This window comes from Melopsittacus undulatus, unplaced genomic scaffold (genome assembly GCF_012275295.1).
Source record: "Melopsittacus undulatus isolate bMelUnd1 unplaced genomic scaffold, bMelUnd1.mat.Z mat_scaffold_219_arrow_ctg1, whole genome shotgun sequence".
Taxonomy (NCBI): Eukaryota; Metazoa; Chordata; class Aves; order Psittaciformes; family Psittaculidae; genus Melopsittacus; species Melopsittacus undulatus.
In genome coordinates this window covers 45849-69099 of record NW_022994167.1, presented here as the reverse complement: position 1 = coordinate 69099, position 23251 = coordinate 45849, and the positions used below count along the sequence as shown (strand labels likewise).

The 23251-nt window shown below is 36.0% G+C and overlaps 1 protein-coding gene across 1 annotated transcript in view; it reads right to left on the bottom strand.

Moving 5' to 3' along the window:
* The window catches only part of LOC117438393 (disks large homolog 1-like), a gene marked incomplete at its 5' end in the record, with an annotated part of 59229 nt that overhangs the window by 12769 nt on the left and 23209 nt on the right, over positions 1-23251 (bottom strand). The window contains 4 exons of the mRNA XM_034073932.1: positions 406-530; positions 1541-1591; positions 3991-4044; positions 7809-7907. Of these exons, the coding sequence (XP_033929823.1) occupies positions 406-530; positions 1541-1591; positions 3991-4044; positions 7809-7907 (329 nt within the window). The remainder of the gene's footprint in view (positions 1-405; positions 531-1540; positions 1592-3990; positions 4045-7808; positions 7908-23251) is intronic.

Here is a 23251-nt window from a genome sequence, read left to right as displayed (position 1 = left end):
AGCATGCCAGGCATAAAACAGGGTTGTTATTAAGCTCAACTATGTTGCAGATCAGAAAATCTGCACATAGAAAACCAAGAGCTACCTATGCAATCTAAGCTTTTCCTTTACATATTGAATTAAGGACTACAAAATATACAGCACAATCAATTGATATCCCCAAACAGACAAGGTGATAATTATGCTTAATTTCACTTACATGCAGATTTTATTGGAGGGTGTTGGGAAGGGTGGAAATTGGGCAACTCAAGCATTTTTTATTGTTTACAAACCACTTCTGTAAGAAAAACTTACTGAATGTAATACAGCATGATAAAACTACTGGAAGTAACAGAAAATGTTTTATCTACTGTTTGAAAATATAATAATAAACATTTAGCAACCCAACACAGAAAATCATCATACCGTAATCTTCCATCCTGTGCAGCTGCACCCCCGGCTATAATTTTTGTAATAAAAATACTTGAATCATCCCCAATATGTGGGTTGTCTGTACCACCTGCAATGCTAAAGCCAAGTCCTGAATTTCCCTGAAGGCAGAGGGGGGAAAAAAATTAATTACACATTTCTTTTTTGGGGACAAAGACACTCTAGCATATCTATTTGATTCAATATAGAACCACATCTGTATAATTTTCAGTGATAAAAAAATGTTAAAGGACGCTTCAAGCAGTATACTACATACAACCATTTGTAAGATATAATTATACTTATTTTCACAGATGTAACCAGAACTTAAATCATTACATAAACCTAAGAGATACAGTCCCAACTCCACAGCTTTCTCTTTGAAGTGAACTACACAAAAACCTTCCCTGTCTAGTGAGCTAGATCTTTGAGATTATTCATACAAAGATTTGCTTCTCATTATTTGTAAATAATTATTTTTCCTGGAGAAGCTCCAAGTGATTTGTGTCACATACATAATACACCCTAGCAGATGCAAAGATTCAGACAGACATTTCTCTTTGAAGGTTGCCCTCCCTTACTGGAAGAACTCTTCACCTTCTCAGTAACCACCAGAACTGCACAGGCATCAAATATAACCATTTTTTCCTTTTTGTTAACAGTGCAACTCAGTAAAAGGGAACTGAGATGGATCTCAAAATTGCAAATATAACAAAGCAATGAATATGTCACTTGTAATGTCAACTGGAAGCCTGAATCTCAATATAAAACTTAGTGGTATAAGTAAACACCTATCATAAATGGCAAATATAGGAAATTAGATCATAATTTGTATTACTGATCTCTACAAGCCTAGATAATAACATTAAAGGCAGTATGTCTCAGGAAGAACCTTCCCCCAATTACTCTTAATGGTCAAGGATATTAATAAAAACTGCTATTCCTGCTCCAGCAACTGGGTGCATTTTTATTTTATTTAAATAATCTACCTAAAGAAAAAAAAGGCAGGGGGACATGGGAGAGGAGGAATCAAAACAGTAAAGAGTGGTTTGTTTTGTATTGCCATTTAGCAGTATCAAGAGGCTAATTCTTAGTATTAAAGTATTATACAGAAAGATAGTTATCACGTTACCCTTTCAAGAGTAATTTCTTCATACTCATAATCTGCATCTGTGCCATTGACCTATAAAGAAAGAAAATTGAGACTTATAAAGTATTTTATACTTTACACAACAGTTTGTTTGGCTGGCAGTTCACTCCCACCAAATCTCAGCTGATTCAGTGACCACTGAGCTCAGAGGGGACATGGGATTTTCACACTGTACATGAATTTCTATGAGTTTAAAAGTCAAGATTTCAGAGAGCAGGCTGCTCTATGCAGGTAATCTAGAGCAGAGAGCCTCTTCTTCTGATCGCCAGGAAAAACAACCAAACCAATCAAAGTGCTCTTGACATCCTCAGATGTTCCTCAGGCCATAAGGCAAGTTGAAATTGAGAAAAAAATAAGAGGTCATGGGCTACAGAAGAAACTGCATAGAAAAGAGCAGTATTTTCAAACTTGCTTCTCACGGAGCAGAGAAGAATCAAAGATTGATGCTTTATGCCACTTCTCACTAGAAATGGGCAAGATCCTTATAAAGCTATGTTTAGCAATTGTTTATATTATTCTATTAGCATTTATCATGTTACATATAAAGATCAGCCAATTAAAACAGGACCAAAAAGAGAAGTTTAGAAGATTATTTGATAAAGCTACATGAAAAGCCCCAATACTTGAAGTAAGCCTTGTTATCCCTAAGCTAGAAAGGACATTCTTTGGCATCTACAGAACTGGAATAGAATCAAGTAACAGAGGCAATAAATATCTAAATTAAGCCAAAACAATGAAATATCAAATTCTTAGGAATATTTAATATAGAAACATTATAAACATTTTTATGATTACTAGGTAATTATAAAAAAAAAACCCTAACATTTTTTAATTACTAAGATATCTTGGAACTCAAATTCATTCCTCCACAGTTACCTAGAGGAACATATACACTGCGCAGGTACAGGAAATTCCCTATTTCAAGCCTTTTAGGATTAAATATTTAACAAAGTAAGAAACAGCATTTATACTACTACTTTACAAAGCATCTCGTGTATTCTTAAGATCCCTGGTAGTCTTCTGTACTTTTTAATATACTATTCAAGATTTTAAGGACACAAAACATGCATAGAAGAAAGCATTTTAAAAGATCTGTACGGTTTTCTAGCAGAGAATAAAAAAAGGGGACTTGAATACAACCCAAAGAAAGTTAAAATCACGTCTACTTGATTCCTTGCATCTTTATGTAACATATTTAAAAGCTCCAAGAACTGGACATGAACCTTCATGGGTTACATACTGTCAAGCTCATTTATTCCTCACTACAGTCTTTCCTCAATCTAGAATTATTCTCCCCTTCACAAAAATACGAGCCATGTCCATTCCAGACATAACAGATTATTATCATCTTCTTTGTGCAGTACCTCAAAAATTATCATTTCCTTAGTGGTTTGTTTAATGGAAAAGATCCTGTGGTTTCAACACGTGATATTTGCCCATTAAAAGGGGAAGTGGTCTTGACCTTATGAATACATGAAACTATATCTATTACTACACTGACACAAAAGGAGCCACTGTGATCAGGAAGTTTGTATGTTAGCTTACTCCTTGAGCTATTTACTTACAAGGATGACAACATGCATTAACTGAACTAGTCATCCAGCATTACAGTACCTGGAAAATGGTTCATGATGACTGATCAGTATGTGGGGTTTTTGGTTTGATTTTTTTTTTGTTTGTGCTTTTTTTTATAAATAACAAGGACAGGGATTCATTTCCCTAGTCATTACTGTTAGGCAAAACAAAGCCAATGCTTTTGCGCTGTTTATTTCTATGTACAAACCTCCAACCCAATTTTGAAATATCATCTGGATAAACAGGAGCAAACAAGAATCTCCATCATTTTTATCTTCCAGTTTAGCTCAGTTCTACAGTCTTTTAAAAAAAAAAAAAACAACAACTTTTGAATTTATTTTTTCTAACAAACATTAGCTGAGACAGGAGCAAGGATACATCAAATGATAAAAATCACTGTCAATTCCACCATTTGCAAATTTTCACATATACTAAGCCAGGCTTTATTTGCAGGGACTTCCTCTTCAAACACAACCAAGTCATTGTTATGAACATTTAGAACACCAAAATCTTAAGCGTAGCCACTGCATGAAGAAGTGTTTTTATGAGAAACGCAAGAGAAATGGCACATTAAATATTAAAGCATCTGCCTACACAGCTGAAGAAACAGACTGTTCTCTGAACATAAACTCTGGAACCTCAAACAACTGTGGGTTTTTTTTGTTTGCTTTTGCTTCTTTATTGTTTTTTAATGTATGAAACAGGTATGTAAGGACTTCAAATGACCATCAGGCCAGCTAGTGAAATCAAATGCCACAGAGGTAAAGTCAGTTTTATAAAACAGTAACAACAGATCTACACAACAACATACACAAAGCATTATCTTAAGTTATAACTGAAAGGAAGTGTAGACTTACGTATGTTGGTGTCTCCAAAGAATCTGTATTCACCAACACGGGAGGAGGGTTTGCCTTTAACAAAAGAAAAAAAATAATTATACAGCACAAGAGAAAGCAACACTAATGATAATTATAAATATTTAATTTGCTGTGTTTCTCAAAGTTCTATTAAAAGAGCCTCAGCTTAAGAACCTCCAGGATTCACCTACTGAAACCCTTGTTTCTACCCTGAAATGTTTGGGGTTTTTTCCACTAAGCAACGCTCTTAAAATCTCCAAACTCGTATTTTATACACAAGTTCTGTCATTTATTATATTGTTTTTCAAAAACAAAACAAAAACTGAGTCATGCTATCTTTTGATACATCAGTTACTGTAGTACTTGTGGTATGACATTCAGAAGTTGCTTCATCAACCAGTGCTCCTCTTTCTTCATACCAAGAAACCGTTTCCCCCACCCTGCTTTCCTCTTCAACCTGCAAATTGGAAACTTACAGAAATCCAGACTTTGCGAAAAAGCATCTACAAAACTGACTTGTGAAAGCAAATCCACAGCAGAACTTCACTTACCACAGCAGCACGTGATTCCATCAGAAAATTGTAATGGATTCACAAGCAGTAAGTAGTCAGATATTACTGTTACACATATGAAGTAGTATACCATTCTTGCTAGGCAGGAACTGGTAGGTAAGCTAACACTTTTACTCTCTGATGTTAATGAGATTTTTCTTCTGCAAAAAAATGTGGTTTCAACTGGGAGAAAAAAAAAATCTCCATACAGACTTACGGGATTTACATGTGAAATGCATCCAACAGATTCCCTATTTTTACATCAAGTATCTGCCTTTGAAACAGGCAGCATCTAGCCTTCTCTAAGAACCAACCAACCAAATGTGTAGATCGATGAAAGCTAATGTCCTTATTGTTTCTATGAAGCAAAGATTTATATATATACAGATCCATAATTTTAAAATTAAGACATTATTTATTTGTTTAATCACTTATGTATGCACATGTGTGTGGAAATAAATTTAGAGACAGCTTAACAGCCTGCAATAGAAGTTAGCATTAAACTCACAGACCTCTGCGATTCAACTGCATTTTAATTTCAATACCATAACAACATACTTCTGAAGAACTCATAATTCCTAAAGCTTAAAGTCTGTAAAGATGCTATCAAAAACCTCTCTCACCCAGCAATTCTCTTAGTAGAAGCATGTACAGAAATCAACTATTAGTTACTAGTATTCCAACAAAAATCTGTCAAAACAATGCTATTCCTCACATTTTCTGCCATTAAATTACATTCTGATTTCTTATTCAAGCGCAAATTCTGTTAAAATAAGATTAAAAGATCCTGTATTAAAAATACCAAACAAATTATTCATCACTATCCCTGTAAGAGCTTTACAATTAACACAATTTTAAGAAAACCTAAACAAAACAAAGCATTTTATTAATGAGAGCCTGACGAAATATGAGGCATTAGGTTTCTCATCTCCACTGAATCTACAAGAGACTAGTGTACATATATTTATTTTATATTTGTGCCGCAACTACGAAAAGATTTTTAATTTAGAAATAGAAAACAAAGATTCATTTTGAAAGTTCAGTCATATTCTTTACATTTCACAATTTTTGATTTTTAAATAATTTAATATTGTTAACTTAATGCACTATCCAAGGATAGTTAAAAAAGCAGTGCCAGTGTCAGCTGCCTTCTCATGTATCTGTTCTTGAGGCTGACAAGTGTTTTAATGTCTTAAAGAAAGAAGAGGAAGTCTAACCGCAAATTGCTACTACTAGGTGGGGCTTCTACATGAATAGTGTATGTTTGAGGCACAAACTAGTCAACTGATGCAAAACACCTTCCATAACTTAAGAGACTGGTCTTAACACTCCTCCTGCATTTATCTGAATCCTCTATCAAGAAGCAGTAAATTGCCATCATTTCCAAGCAGGAAGGAGAATAGCTTTGTGTCAGGCATTCTAAAGGTGTGCCTGGACACTGCAAAGATGCAAGACAACATACAAATCAAAACATCAAAGGTTTCTGGAAGAATGACCTGGTATTTCAGTCTGTTTTGCAACAGCTCTCCAAATCATCTAACAATTTCAAGCTTCTGTGCCAGGGCTTGTTCAAATATTTAAAAGCCATTTGACAAGTTTGTTTACAAGCAGACTAAGGGTTTGCCTAGGGGGTAAAAGTGATTAACAAATCACAGAGACACATCTATTCCTCAAAAATGCATCTGCCAAATCCAAAGTTGGTTACAATTTTTGGTAGTGTTTTCTAATTGCTTAGAATCAACAACGGGGCAGAATTATACAGCTAACTCCTGCAGACATTTCTATGCAGTCAAAGACACAGATCACACAATTCTTACTTTTCTGCCTATAATTCAGCATCATCAGTGGGCAGTACTACTGTCACCACAATGGCAGCCAAAGACAGTACAAATACATACAGAAATAATTATTTTGCTTTAGATTAACTTTAGCCTAGTGGCAATTCCCTGAAGTACAAGCCACTGGAGACTCAGTAATCTTTATCCATGAAGGCTGACAGCAGAAGTCCACTGGCTGCACTAGACAGTGTGCCCCAAATCCTGATGTGGGCATAATCCCTCTGTAACAAGTATTTCTGAAACTAATCAGATTTCTGATCTGTTTGTTGGGAAAAGCATGGGTGACAAATTTGTGTAGACACACATCCACCAGAACTTGCAACATAAAACAGCCGACTGTAAAACTTCTCATAATTATTGGATTATGCAAAATTTTTAACAATGTAGAAGAGACTTTTTAATTAAAAAAAAAAATCAGCACCTGCTGGAAGTTTAGCCATGTGGCTTGAAAGCAGAACTTCGGAAAAAAAATACTGACTACAAAAATATTCCAGTAATGTTCTGCACAGCTTCATTCCTTTTTAAAGTCAGTATCTGCTACCACATAATTCCAAAAAGTGGTCCATCTTTTCATCATTTGAGACACTCGCACTGAAAGTGACAGAAAAGTTATCCCCCCCTCCAAAAAAAAAAAATCAAAGCAGAATGGGATTCTATAAATGTCACTGCTACCTATCCTAAATTATTCCATAAGCTTGCTATGCTGTCATCACATATTCCAAGTTATATGCAGAATATTAATGTTAACTAATGTTTACTGCTTTCATTTCTCTTGACAGGGTTTGAGGGTTTTTTGTTTCTCCCCCTCCCCACCCCTCCAGTGGTTTGCTTGGGGTTTGTGCATGTGGACATTATGTGACCTAAAGGATGAAGGTCCAGAAGGGAAGCACATTTTGTAAGTCAAATACACTGGGAATTGAACCCTCAAGGGGCACAATAGTGCCCCCAAGGACACCAATACTAACAAATGCCTGGAGAACATTGGAAACTTCATGCAAGTGTAATCAGTGAAAGACATGCATTAAGTATTTGTATGAGACAGAGAATTTTCTTCTCATAAACAAAAATCAAGCAATAACATTTCAGCAAGGATGAAATAGCTCTAAAAGTATTACGTGAACATACAATGTCCTATTATTTCTTTCCATTCTTTTGGTTGCTTTTTTCTCTTTAGTTATTTCATAGCTTACTAATATACTTCCATACAAAAATCTAGGTATTCTAAATTGACTGAAATCTGCTATAAAAACAAACAAAAATTAGGATGAAATTAGTGTATTACTATTTTGGCTATTCCACAGTTCATCTCAAAGCTGTGTGTGTGAGAATACCAAAAGGTTAATTTAAACACAACAATGAAACAAATTGCATAAATAAAAGTTGAACAAAATTACACACACATGACAACAAAAAAAAAAGTAATAAAAACCTGTGGTATGGTGGATGGGATGACAGTGGTCTCAGCAGGGACTGGTGGGACAGGGATCACAGGGACAATGGGAGAAGAGGAAGGAACAGCTTCTGTGGGCTAAAAATCACCAACAAATTGTCAAAAATAATAAAAAACAGAAAACATTTTCAACAAAATTCAAACTTAACAGCTTTAAAAAAAAATCTGAAATAGCATATGGATTTAGACTATACCTACAACTGAAGACAAACAGCCACCTTTCACCACACAGTATATGGCAATGCATTCTCCGCATGCTAATGCCAAAGAACTCAAAGTAGAAAGACATATCCAGATTGTTCATTTATACCAAGCTACTCACCTTGCAGTACAGAGTGATGAGACTTTGGGGTCCAACAGAAAACCTGTTTATGTCAGCAGACACACTCAGGCTTTTTGTGGACTGGTTTCACAACAGAAGCCCCTCACCAATATACAACAGTGTGCAAAAGCAAGGAAACACTGGCTAAAGTTGATAGCACTGAACAAAGTTAATATTCCTTTTCAATAAAAGGGTATAATCAGAAGTACATTAAGGTTTCAGAAGTAGGCAAAAAACCCAAAGAAATATTTTTAGTCAAATGTACAGAAGCTCCTAAATAGATTCTATCTACGTTTCAAAGATCTTCATACAGGTTTACAACACACCTTCAGACCAAAAGAATTTTAGTCTAGGAATTATCATTAAAATAAAAATCACAAAGCTTACTGACACTTCACGTGTAATGGAACAGGATTACCAATAGCATTTTTAGCAAAACATTGACTCAAATCATTCTGGGACATTAACATGCTGGTTGTTAACGAGCTGCCAGCAACATGAAATACTGGCAACTATTACTGAAATTACAATCTGAACAGCACTTCAAAGTCCTTGCAACTTGGTTGTTACAGGACATTCTTGTGATCTATAAACAAAACATAGTGACACAGAAAATACTAAATCCTGAAAATGAACCAGAATACCAGAACATAATAGTATTAAGCATATTTTAAGAGTCAGATCTTTTAAAACACAGTGCATCATAAAACAATATTATACACTAAATTAAAGAGTAAAAGCAAATATTAAAGAAACCTGAAACAGCCAAAGAGCAGCAACCCTTAATAAATGTATGTATGGTATTTCTACAAAGGGCTTTTTCAACTCCATCTACCCAAAATGAACAGCTGGTGAAAAAAGTTGCATTTATTGGAAGATGTAAGAACAAGATTTGGTATCTTGAAAGTCTACTACCAATGTAATTTAGGCATCATTACATCTATAGACAACAGCACAATCTTTCTAGTGTTACAAAAAAGAAAGGTGAGGGAACATCTAAACTGGCCTAGAAAAGTGATACTACACGTTTTGCAACAGATGCAGGAAGTACTCAGGGCAACAAACTTCCAGTTACTGGAAGAACGATGCAACCTTTAGAGGACAGACTGAATTAAACAGTTTGAGCAATCATTAAGCTCTACACATGCAAAAAATAAGCCACTGCTTCAAGTCTGCCCTGTTCCAAAGTAAGCAGCTTCCCATGTATGTACATAGTAAAAATACTGTTAACCACAATTTCAAATATACACATATTACATATCAAAACATTACACAGCATTAGTGCTGAAAAGCTAAATACCAGCAGGACAGAAAAAATCCAGCTTTACAATTGCAACTCCTGCAGTATGAGAAGGTTAAAAACAAACTGAAATTATTCTTAGATACTGATCATACACCTCCCTGCCCTTCTGCTTAGAAAAAGAACTGACCAAGTCACAGCTGATTTCCTTATGGGCCAATCAATCTGCACCCCAATGACAGATTTATTTCCCTCCTGCTTTCTCTCTTTTCTCAATTCTTAACTCCCACATGTCTCTGAGCCTGTCATTCCCAAATGCTTCAAGAATCCTTACAACCAGTTCCAATTTCTATCATTATTTCAAAACTGACACTGTTCAAAGTCCTTTAATTCTTTCTGGTTCCAGTCTCCTAAGCTGTTAGCACTGTTGTCATATTTTTCCTTTGTGCTGTCGGTTTTGCTTAAAAAAATGCTCCCTGCTTCTCCAAGCATCCTGGCTATGTTCCTCTTGAGTCTCCTTCACTACCATGTGGGTTAGGAAAAAGGAGACAACACTGGCAACCACTTTCACAGGATGTTCAACTCCAAACAAAGGTAAGAGTGTCTTCACTTGGACATTTCATGGAATACAATGAACTGATGAGGCAATATGGCTACCACAAGCAATGACAATGCAAGAAACTGAAGTACTTTTAATTGTCAGTCAAAGAAGACCAGGGACATCCTTGTAAAAGAACACCACTAATTTTTATTTTAGTATAGCACATAATCAGTCTGAAAATGATTATATCATACAGGTATCTGAGAGCAGCTGAATAAGCTCCAATAGCCCAGAGTATCACTTTCAATGCTTTTCTTCCACAGAATTTTTAAGAAGCATTTATAATTTTTAGGAATTCTCCAAAATACACTAAGGAATTCTGAAAAAAAAAAAAAAGCTTATCCTCAAAATAACTTTAAACAAGTATGTCTGACTGAAACATTTAATGATCCTGGTTTAAATGAACACAAATTAGAAAGAAGATAGCAGACCAGTTAAAAACCATGTTTTAAATATACATGAACTATAGCAAACAAATATCATAGAATCATAGAATAGTTAGGATTGGAAAGGACCTCAAGATCATCTAGTTCCAACCACTACTAGATATAGGAATGCATGACTTGAACAATAACTCGCGTTAACAGAGCCTGTCAGCCCAAATAAATGTGCCAACACCTACAACACAGTGGTATGTTTAAAAAAGCTAAGATAACAATGCCTTTAAGTCATCAATTTAAATATATGCCTCCAAATCTAATACTAAGTCCAGATGTTGTGAAAAGGAAGAACACACACATTTTCTCATGTTTAACCAACACAGAGTAACTCCTTCTGTGAGGAAATACCAACTAACCTGAAATTAAATCAGAGCACCATACACATCCTATAGCAGACCAACTAAACCAGCAAACTCCATAATGCAGCTTCTTGTAATGTCGTAAAAGATACATTTTGGAGAACAAAAAGCAAGCAAGCCAGATTTTTCTCACCTTCAAGAAATTACTGCAAAATCCCATACTGTACCACAAAATAACAATCTTAAATGGGAAAACACTGAGCAGAAAAATTTCTTTGCCAGACAAACTTCAATTATTGCTACTTTTTCAGCAATACAATATGAAAGACAACCAAGTTACACAAAGTCTCTAGAAAGCAGTGATAAAACTAGACAAAAAAAGTGACATACTTCCTACACTTGTCATTAAAAATATGCATCTATAAATAACTGTGCAATACATACCTTTTCTAAAGAACAATTAGAACATGAGCCGTCAGATACCCAACCACTAGCAGCTTTTACTTTTGCTGTGCTTTTTGTAGGACTCTTTTTTACACTATCACGTAGGTTTGTAAATTTTCCTCTGTGCTTAGAAGGCCCTGGCAGTGTGGATGAACTAAAAGATGGACAAACGCTCAGTGCCCGCTGCTGATGCCAGGAAGGCTGCTTTGGCTGCATATGAAGATTCTGACGTATTTCCATTCTCGGGCTCCTTATTAAATCAGTGAGCTTGAGTGTTCCAATTTCACCATCATGAGCAGTCATGAAACTAACACCACAAACAGTCCTTTTGCAAAAAAAAAAAAAAAAATTAAAAAAAAAGGGAAGTAAAATAAACCAAACCCCAGAACGGTTTTCTGGATTATGGTCATAGAAAGAAAGACTAAATGCTGTTTTAGCTAGTACTCCGTGTTGTGTACTCTCCTACTCTATTTAAAGAGCACCATTGAACCACCACACAACAGTCAATTTGCTGGGCATAAATAATCAATGCACTGCAGAAATTATTGAACAGATGGCAAAAGTCATCTGACTTTATTAAAAAGCTATGAAAGGTTCTAGCTATTTTCTTTCTCCCATAAACTCCTACTGTCCCTAACATCTGTTGTATTTTACCACCTCAAAACTTGTCCAAGATGTACACCTATTCTTAAATTCCTCTACTTTTCTGAACACTTTAGGAGAGCTGCAAACTAAGGAATTTGAAGAAGCTTATGATGAAAAGTATATGAATTTTAAATGGACTGATATGTTGTACAAGATTTTAACATTAAACTTCCAAAGAAAACAAATTTGTTCAGACCACTATTAACAAAAATTAATTCTTGTTATTGTTCAAGAGTTGTATTTTCATGAAATACAACAGCACCCTGAGACCACAATTTTAAGGTGCACATTGTTCAGAAATTCAAAGAAATACAAGTTCTTTATTTTACTCATGTAGGTTTTAATGCCAAGGATGCATGATCTCTACATTATAATTTTACCCCAATTTTCAAAACAAAAAAGCTCCAAAACAACCCCTACCCACACCCCCAAATAAAGCACACAATGAGGAGCAAGCTCGATTTAATCATGTTGTAGAATATTATATTTACCAGGCTTTTTTTTATTATTTCATCATTCTGAAAAGAGGTAAGGATCAAGAGTTAATTTCACTGAGTCTATGTGAAAACTGACAGCTAAACAGTGACACCTATATTCCTAGCCTTACAGAAGGAAGAATGAGGCTTAAGGCAGCGGTCATGAAATCTTCTCAACAGCAGACACACCACCACCTTTTGCACTGGTGGGGCAGTCACAGCAAACACCATCTGCCTCTTGCACCATTGCTTTCAGCTAGGAATATGCTGTGAACCTGAGTATCTGGTGCTGGATATGATAAGAATGAAGCCCATCGGAAACAATGCTTGATTTGGTCAGATATGGTATTTAGATAAAATTGAGATATTTCATCGGTTCATAGCATTAAAACATGGTTATTCTACCTCTCCCTCTACACTTTCCTACAGCACATCTGAATATTTATATAATGAGTTAGCATAATTTTCACAGAATAAAAAAACTAGAAATACAGACCTAAGTACAAAGATTTCCAGTTATTTTTAGCATAGATATTAAGAGATAAATAGGAACTGACAGATGCTGTCCTAATCAACATGAGCTGCCATGTCTCATCATCTACCCAGAATGGATGTTATCAAGTACTACATAACATACCATTAATGCAATATTCATAAATGCAGAGACAGAAAGGTTTCTGGCCAGTGACAGGAAGCTGGAAACATGTTGGTCATACAAACGTTCGCAGACTGTGCATGCACACAGTAGGTACATCTTTTGCTTCTGAACTATCAGGGAGCTGGAAGACTGTGTCCCACTAATACACATGGGCACATCCACCCAGGTTGTTCTATTCTAGATAACAGTAATCTCTAGATTTTGTAACTGAAAAGCAAAGGCAGAAAGGAAGCATGTTGTGAGGCTGCATAAACAGTTCAAAAATAGCACATCACAACTAGCTCTTTCTCCTTTGAGAAATTTCCACAGAAGCATTACTACTGAGCAACTCTGAGGCACATTCTCCAGGCTGCAGGGATTATTTGAATGAATGTTGTATCTTGTATCAACAGTGTGCCAAATGGCTGCTTTTGTAGGCCACAGACTTCAAACTTCTGTTTTGGGTTTGTTTTTTTTTTGATGTTACCAAGATTGCTTGCGGTTTACTCAGCATGACATTGTCTAATTATTAAAATGCAGAAAGGAAGAAGAAAGGGGGGTTGTGGATAAGGCTTTTCTCTTGCGTACATAATAAATCCCAAAATAACTGATGTTCCACATACAAAAGGAACATCTTATTCCTGGAGGCATCAACTTTGTTGAAAACACATAGAACCAAGTAACCTCTTGATTAGAAAGAAAATCAGCTTTGAAATGTGCTAAGTAAGAAAGTGAGGGCAAGGAAGGAGATGACGGATACCATAATTTTTGGAAACCTCATTTCTGGCTTCCTATACTCTCCTCCAAACAGGAACTAGAAAGACACAATACAGAAGACAAAGGAATTAACAGCTCTCCAGAGTGATCTCAGACATGCTGGCTTCAGTGGCAAAAGAATGAAGATAATGTAGCAGATAGCTGACAACAGCACAAGGGTTTTTTTCTGGAAGCCCTCATGCCTTTGGTCCCTAAGATGATATCAGTAAGATATCAATAATTAAAACAAAACAAAAACTTGAAAGCACTTGCAGTTCCAAGAGCAACAGTCCAAGCACTAAAACACAGCCAAAGAACACAGGGTACAGGCAGAATACCTAACTCATCCACGGCTGCATGATGTGCCAGGACAACCTCCAGGGAAAAAACTTACACCACACTGAAATTCAGTGTTATGCAAGTATGGAAAGCAAATACAGTGTTTTGGTCCAAAAAACATGGGGAGAAGAGGAAAGGAATACATAATCAATGCATAGTAAGGCTTATCTAGAATGATCACTGTGAAAACAAAAGGAAAACAGACAACAGCAAAAAAAAAAAAAGAAAACTACAAGGAAAAAAGACAGTAGAGAAAGCAAAAGATACTCTCAAAGACGTTAGATATTTGAGAGTCATGGCGATCATTCTGCTCAATTACATTCACACATGAGGTAAGGCAGAGCCTGCCCCGCAGTCGCACTGTTAGGAATAAAAATAATAAAGTCTCTGGCGAGGCAGTGGGCTGTATGCATAATTCAAAGCGAGAAAAAGCAGTTACGTAACTAAAACTGCACAGGTTTGGCAGCTCATCTTCTGACTGCAGAAAGCCTGAATCTGCGAGTGTTCTCTGCAGACTGTATTCATTACCAGCATGAACTGCTCTACTCTAATATCAAGTGCTAAGTGATTTTTCACAACCAGAGGGGATTCAGGATTAGGCTGTGCTTTCATATTACACACCGACTCGGAACAATTTGTTGCTAACACAAAGCTGAATCATCAGTATTTTAGTCTTTCAAATTACTACATCAAATGTACAGTGCTTCTTTGCAGCAATCAGTTAATAGTGCCAGTAACGTTTTACAAGCAGTTTTAGGTCAAGTACCATTTCTTTCCATATTCTGTACAACACCCACTCAGTAGCTGGGTGACAATAATATCCATAGGACAAAATTTCCTTTTCCATGGAAAAGGAAAATATTACTGATATTTGACCAGCAACATTGACTGCAAAGGTGTTTTTTCAAAACATCAATGACCAACAGTCACTACTTCAAAAAGCAATTCTAATAGCTGGGAGAATCGTCCAAAAATAACTTTGTACTTCATCCCTTCCCTTGCCTTCAAGCAGATATCACAAAAATCAGCAACATATGTTAATATGACTTGACTGATGGACACAAGCCCATATTCATTACCTCTTCTTGAAGTAGGAAATAGAATAGCTTCCAAAGTGAACAAAACTTTAAAAGTGGTAGGAAGAAACAATTTTAATTCAATACCCAATTACAAAGCTAAATATAACAGGTGTATTTCCTTTCTAAAAATATATAATTTAAGGTTTGGCAGTGTAGTTTTATATCTTTTCTCTCAACTACATCCTAGAATGCCACCGGACATTCCACTAGTGAAGCTTGCTATTTTAAGAACTCTGCATTCATATTTCTCAAAATCACAAAAGTCAATACTTCTCTAAACATACCTTCAGGGATTTACAAGCTGTTTGGTGGGGTCCAACAGTGGTAAGAATAAAGCACAACTGCCACCAATCTTCATTTAGAAACCATGCTAGCTGTATGCTGTCCAGAGCAGCTCAATCCAACCACACAGCTAGCATGAACACTAATGCACCATCTCTGCCATATTTCTCCCTAAGTCAGTGCTATCTTGTGACCTGGGCAGATCTTTAGTATCACATGTCAGTGACTTGTGTTGTTTAAGCAATAAATTTAAGACATGCGTATTTTTCTTTAGTGTGTTTCTCCCGGACTTTGAAATAAAAATGAAGGTGTTTCATCAAAGGTATTTGGAAACAAAACATATCACAAGATTTCCCTACTGCCAAAACAAAATTTCACAGGAATAAAATAAAAATAAAATAAAAAATTGACAAGTTTCACAAGAGCTAAAAAAAGTGTAGAATTATCTAGACATAACCTACTATTTGACTTGAAATTCCAAACAATGCTCACATATCAAAACAGCACGTAACACAATCAGACATGCTAATATGCTCCATGTATCTGAATTTTGAAAACTGCAAAAAATCGGTACTTTTTGAAAAAGTACTAATATCCAGGCATTAGTACTGCTGTTGCTGATAACCTAGTCTAGAGGGTAAAGCACATCTAATACAGAGAATTGGAAGCAGAACCCCCCAAAAAAGAGAATACCATTAATATGTCAAGATTTTCCCTCTCTACAGGCTTGTTATTTCTTCCATGTGAGAAAGGTTCTCTTATCAACAGACCATTACTTTGCTTTAAAAATGCACTTCCCAGCAAATGAACTCACCTGTCCACTTTGCTCAGAATGTTAGTACAGTAACTACAGTTTTGATATGGATGCCACATCTATTTCATACACAGTGGCTAAAATTAGATTAAATGCATGCACGTTTTCAGCCCTAACCTCTCATGTACAAATGGTGTCACAAATTTCTATCAGGAGTACTTCACAGAGGTGAAGGTGTCGTTGAGACTCTCCTATCCAAGTCAGCAAACTCCATACTGGTTTTCAACCATACATTAATTTAACATAAACAAAACCTTAAGAGAGACTGGCCAGGGTAAATCAGAAGCTTAATTTAGATAGCCTCAACCCATGGGTGGTTACAATTAAGCCTGCTTATCATTCTGCACTGACAATAAGGGTACAAAGCTTTTTGGCTTCAGATTTGGGTTTCTGACCCTCCTACCCCTTCAAGGGTTTCCATGTTCCTTGCTATGATGGAGCAAAGACTGATTATTATGGTATCCCAAGGATGAAGGAATAATAATACCTCATTTTCCACCTTTATGCTACAGGTTTCTCCTAGGAGAGTTTGGATAGAAAGCACAGAAATGAAGAAGCTGAGCCTGAAGCCTGTCAGGGTATGCCTACATGAAGATGCATAGGTTAGCACATAACTAGGCCAAGCAAGCCGTCTTTGAGATGTAACATCAGTCCAGGTAAGTACTGTAAGGTTTTTCTGGATCCCAGAAATAAAAATGTTTACCTACCCAGCCCTTGTAGATTCAAAGGACCAGTCTTAATGCCTGTGACTTGACTTCAGACATCACTTTTTTCAGAGTACACTATGGCTCTTGAAAAATCTTATCTGTGTGAGCACTCTATTCTAAAGACACACAGCTAGCATGCTAAATAGGTCTGAACTGTAGGGGTTATCTGGTTGGTTTGTTTTTGTTGTGTTTAGGTTGTTGGATTTTTTTAACTCAGCCAACAAATTGATTCTCTAACCTAGTTTCCTTCTCAAACCCCACAGCATTTTACCATGAACTCAAATGAACTTAAATCTCTGAACTTAAAACTTAAATAAACAGCTCTAAAGGGGAAAAACAGTGACAGCAGAGTATCTGTAAAATCACAGATGGTGACAACAACCTGAACTTACAGACAATCTAGCAATTTATTTACTGTCAATTCTCTATTGCAATCTTCATCTACAAAAATTGCTGAGCAGCAGCAACTAACCTCTTCTCTCTCTATCAGGATCTAAAAACGGATCCTTACAGGCACGACAGTCAAAGTTTCATATAAAGGAGACCGCCACTGTCCACTTCTTATATCTGCTGTTCAGAAAGAATTACCTAGCTCCAACTAATTTGTCCTGCAAAATCCCTCAGGGACTGCTGAAATACCTCAATCTCAGTTATATTACAAAATATACAAACTGTACACAAAGTTGGTATTGGTTTTAATAAAGGTAATTCGTGACTTCTGTTTTCCCAATACAAAACATCTAGCACAAAAACCTATGCAGCAGATTAGTCATCTGTATTCACCAAGCAATTCAGCACTCCAAGCTCAAAACAGAATTAGGAGGCTCCTCATTTAGGTTTGTAAGTGCTACTGTGAATTAATTTAATGGATTTAATTTGCAACTTAAAACAAGGCCTAGAAAACTCCATTTAAAGTAACATTAGCCTTAAGAATACTAGCTGTCATTATAATGCTGAAAAGTCCACCAAGAAGCCCAAGCAGGGTTTCAGCATAAGGAAGAGACCAGGCACAGAGAAAATGTGCTCTAAGACTTTATTATAGAAAAAATAATGGCAGCTATAGGGTGTCAATATCTTAGTTTTTGAAATTCTCAGCAGAAAGGGTATGCTGTGGTAGGAAACAGATGTGATAGACTGTTCACTCCTGAGAACACTATTAAATCAAAACACAGTAATAAAAGTTGGGTATTGTTTACATGCTTTAACAGATATGACACTTCTTATAAACTCTCAGAACACAATTTCCAATAATTCCTAAATTATTCAAGGAATAATTAAACCTTCCTAGAGAGCATGCTTATTTTGTCCTTTATAAATCATTAAAATAGCAAAGATATCCTAAATCTATCTAGCTCTGATACAATGAAGTTATCTCTCTCAATAGCTGAAATGCATCAGTTAACTCACACAAGTAGCCCACTACTTTTCTACAAAAGTTTTTTTTTGAGATTTAGTTTTAGCTGAAAAAAAATGTATAATTCATTATTCATAAGATTCATGTGAACCTCATCTAAAGCATGATCAGTTTTTTCTTTAGGATAAGAAACATTCATGTTCACTTACTTAAAACACCTCACTGCCCTCAAAATACTTAAGGATACAGTCTTGTATCTGTCAAAAAATCTCTTTATTAAAATAAACAAATTTGCCCTCAAACACTGATCATGAGCAGTCATTTGCCTCATGTCAATAAACAGCAAACAGAAAATCATACAAGAAAAGCCATCTATAACAACCCATTAATTAAAATGCATTAGCTTTTCCAGGACATAAATGTCAGAACGTTTTGGAAAATTAATTACTTGATTTACACATGAAGTGGCTTTGTACTAAAGCCACTCCATAGTTTATTTACAAAAAGCTTTGTACACATAAGTGGCATTAGCATTTTATCTTTACCCGTGCTGAATTCTTCCCAAATATACACTATTACTTTCACTGCAGTTCTGAATGCTTTATATTGCTATCCAGACGCTTTGCCTTTTCATTGCTCAGAGCTAAGGCTAAAATCTTTACATGCAATTACTAGTGAGGTATCTCATCAGATTATTTTATTCATTCTTACACCATGGAAACACTGGAAGCTCCTCAGACTTGCTTCCATGACAACATGCAGTTATAATACAATCTCAAAATAAGTCCCATTATACAACACATCCAGGCTTTAGAATGAGTCACAGGAGTCCTGCAACATTTCAGCAAAACAGGCAGCTTTTATGCAGTGTCAAACCCTTATTGTTCTCAACAAATTAAAATACTATAAAAGTTAACAGGTGTAATGCTTGGCATTACTTGAGCAAACTCACTCCCCAAGACTATTTTTTTCTTTTAATGCTGATTGCTGAAGATTTCTGGATTCTAGCATTTTTTCAGTATAAGTGAGGAAAAGAAGGCCTTATGCAACCTTACAATGGAAAACATTTATGTATAATTTTAAGCTTACAATGTTGACTAAAACAATGTGGTTTTAAAAACAAAATTTACAGATTAGCTGACTTTTGGTCTGTGATTATCCATACACATTTTTACCTGGATCTCAAGTTAACTGCACCATAGAAATCCAAGTCAGATTTGATCAGTTTATGATGAAAGCTGGACAACCACGGCTGTGGTGCAACTATGCGCCCATACCCAAGCTAGCACAGAAGCTGCTTAACCTCTTGAGCAGAACAAGAAGCCTGAGCCATTCTGGGTTTCATACAAAAACAGCCTCTCCATCTCACGAACTGGAACTAGGCCAAATCAGATAGAACTGGAACTAAAATGGAGCTAAGTGCTTGCATATCCAAACTGAGTGCAGAAGTAATTTAAACAGTTCCCCCTTGTTTCCACGAAGACTCACCTGTTAAGGACAAAGACACAGGAGCCAGAGGATGAGGTTCAGGCCAGAGATCAGGTGGTAAAGCTCATCTGGGAAGACAACACTGCACTGATAACCAAATGGCTCTGCAGAAGTTAGGTCTGATGTGCAAGATTTGACATTCTGTGTCAGTGCTAGGCAAAACCTGGGATCGTGTGAAGTCAGCATTTTGTGTGGGTATCACACTGACCAAAACGTCTGCCAGATGCTTTGTGTGGCATATCCTTACCTCATTTACTCTGTATAAAAGAAATATTAATTACACTGCTACAAAAAAAAGCAGGTAACAATAACTCTTACAAGAAGTAGCTTAAGTTTCTCAGAATACTTTAAAATACATGAAGCAGTGTAAGCTTTTATTGAGTTATGACTCTAATGTCATTAATGTTTCTTGTATAATATTGACAGAATGTTAGTTTAGAAAATAATTTTGGTCGATTTCCTTTTAGTTCAGATGATTAGAACACCTAACCTATACTAAAATGTTTGAAGCCTTTAGGATACAAACATTTTAAATTCTTCTTTACAAAAAAAAATCTGTAGAAAGGCTTAACACAAGGGTTCTGACTTCTGAATTAACAACTGAGGAAGCACAAAACAGGATTCAGACAACACTCAAGATTACAAACTACTTAAAGAAAATATCGCAATTTCATTTTTATAATCCCTATTTAATTCCAAGAACACTACATGACACAATTCCACTAATGATTCAAGCCTTTCAACACTGAGAAGCTAGTAGATTTGTTTGTACACTTAACAGTTTAAAGGAAAAAAGACCTGAGGTCACAGCCTGCATTTATTTACTTCCCTACAACTATTATTCAAAAAAACACTTTCTTCATTCTACGTTCTATTCATCCTCAGAACAAGAAGACACTGAGCTAAATGTACCTTTAGCCACACCTCTCTAACAGCGGTCAGGCCATGGGTGAAATTCTGGGTTTCAGACTTTGATTTCTCAGGCCGGTGCTCAAGCTGCAACTTGCACAGACCACTCCAATGCCCCCCTGGCCTAAACCCTACCTGCTCTTATGAAGACACATATTAAAACCAAATAGGGCCAGCAGCAGAATAGAAAAGATTAATCTGAATCTCCAGCCAAGGGAGGTTATTTCCTTAAAAACAACCTGAATTCTGTTTCCAACAGTTTTGCATTAAGACTCTTTGAACAAAATGCCCCAAAAGAGGTCCTGTGACCCTGACTCTCCTCCCCTCATTAAGCTACACGCAAGCAGAAGCTGTTCTTAAAACATGCAAAAGAAGAAAGTGGACTAACGGATGTGTAAAATGAAATTTTTAAGTGATAATGCTATAAACAGAAAACTATCGAACTGTTTAAAATTTTAAGAACTAGAAATCAAAATTTATCTTTTTATGCTGGTTACTGAGGCTCAAATCCAAATTAGCAGCTGTCAAACAAATCTTCCAAGTCCCACATTTTATGAAGTTAGGTGAAAGTAATAACGGATGGTATAAAAACTAACTCCAGAGAAAAAGCAACCTGCCAGCACTCCTGCCATTTCTCAATTACATTAGAATACAAGAAGATTTTATAGTTTTATAAAATGTACAGGAATACATGTACTGTACTTGGAAGAAGGCATAATGAGACACAATGTTTCTAATTTAGACATGCCTAAGGAAACAGTAAAGAATTCACCTGCTACTTGTTTCCTTAGTAACCTTCTCTGAAACTATTAATCTAACCACTAGTCCTTCCTAGATACATTTAAAGTTTAATTCCTGCCAATCTGATCATCACATGACTGATGCATCACTCAGGATGAATCTATCAGATGTCATTTTCTTAGGATTTTTTGAGATATCTAGGTTAAATTACCATGATAGCTGAGTGACACATAAAGGCCAGAAGATGAGATCCATTTCCAAGCATTTAACTCACTTTACTGCCAAGCTTCAGAATGTTGTCTGAAGATTTATCCAGGTTTTTTCCCTAGTTTTATTTATTCAGAAACATCAAACAATACAATGCACTACAGACACAGATAAATTATTCTGACAGTTCACATCCCTCTCCATTAAAAAATAATGCACGAACCACCTACCATAGTGGGTGAGAGCAAAGGCCCAACTGGTCAAGAATCTCACAAACAGCAAAAACTGACAGATGGGCAAGTAGGAGTTAGACATATGCTCAGTGATTTCCCCAGAAAGCTATCTCAGAGCCCAACAGTCAAGGTCTTCCTGAACCACTGTCTGTAACAGCTACCTGCCACCTGCCCCTTGCAATCCGTTTAACTCCATTTGGAAATCATTCTCTTTTTGAACCTTCTCCACAGCAATTTGTGGCAGTGACTTCACCCAACAGTTGTGATGCTTTTAGAATCAGAGAACTACTAAATAATTTCTAATTGAGAACCTTACCAATTTTATTTTTTTATTTTGCAAGTCTTTACCATATTCTCCATCAAGGATTTTTGGTTTGTTTCTAAGTTAATGGTGCCTACAGATAACAAGAGTATTCCTCTTGACACTTTACTACCCTTTCCTTTTTACTTATCCTATGTCCTTTCTAATACAAGGCAAACAGAACCCCACACAAAATTCAAAATTCAGATACACAAGTAATTTACTCAGTGTCATGTTCTGTGTTCTTCTCTACTTCTTCTCTAGTAATACCTGACATTTCATTACCCTTTTCACTACTGCAGAGTACTACGAATGACATTTTCAGAGAATCATCAGTGACCACCCCAAAGCCTCCTTCTAGAATAGAAATAGTTCATTTGTAGCCTATCACTGTATGCATGCACACAGGATTAGCCTTCTAAATCTGTCCCTCATTCATTACTGTACAATGAATGTCAGAAGCTATTTTTGTGCCCATTCAGTTTTGTCTGCTATACTCTGCACCTAGTTTAGCTAACCTGATAATAATAATAGTAATAATAAAAAACAAACCCACTAATCACAACTGCCTCACAGCTTCCCCTCTCCCTCTTCCCCCCACCCCCAAACATTTACAAATACAACCTTCTGGGAATCCAGCCCCAGCTGAAGGAATCTGTTTTCATCAATTGAAAATCTACAAAACATTCTTTATCTTATGGCACCATTAATTTTAACAGCTTTCAATTCAAGGAATAATACTTTCAAAGACTTTGGTAATTATAATGACCTTCTGATGACCACATGTTCCCATGTAGATTTTTATCTACATGTTCCCTGGTTTCAAAGAGTCTGGAGAATCTGCAAGTCTGCGTTTTCCTTTTACAAAGACAAGCTGACTTCTCTTCAAAATATCTGTTTATCCATCTACTTGTTAGTTCTTTTTTAGTAATAAAGAATTTCTCAAAGTTTACAATAAGGAAATCAGATCTGCTCAGTTGCAATCTTGAGAGACTAAAGCTTAGCTCCTTTTAAAAAGGGCATCATATTTGCTTTTTTAAAATTTTTATTCTAGGAATACCCAGACAGTTTAAACTAAAAGGTCACACACAACATAACAGACAGTTCA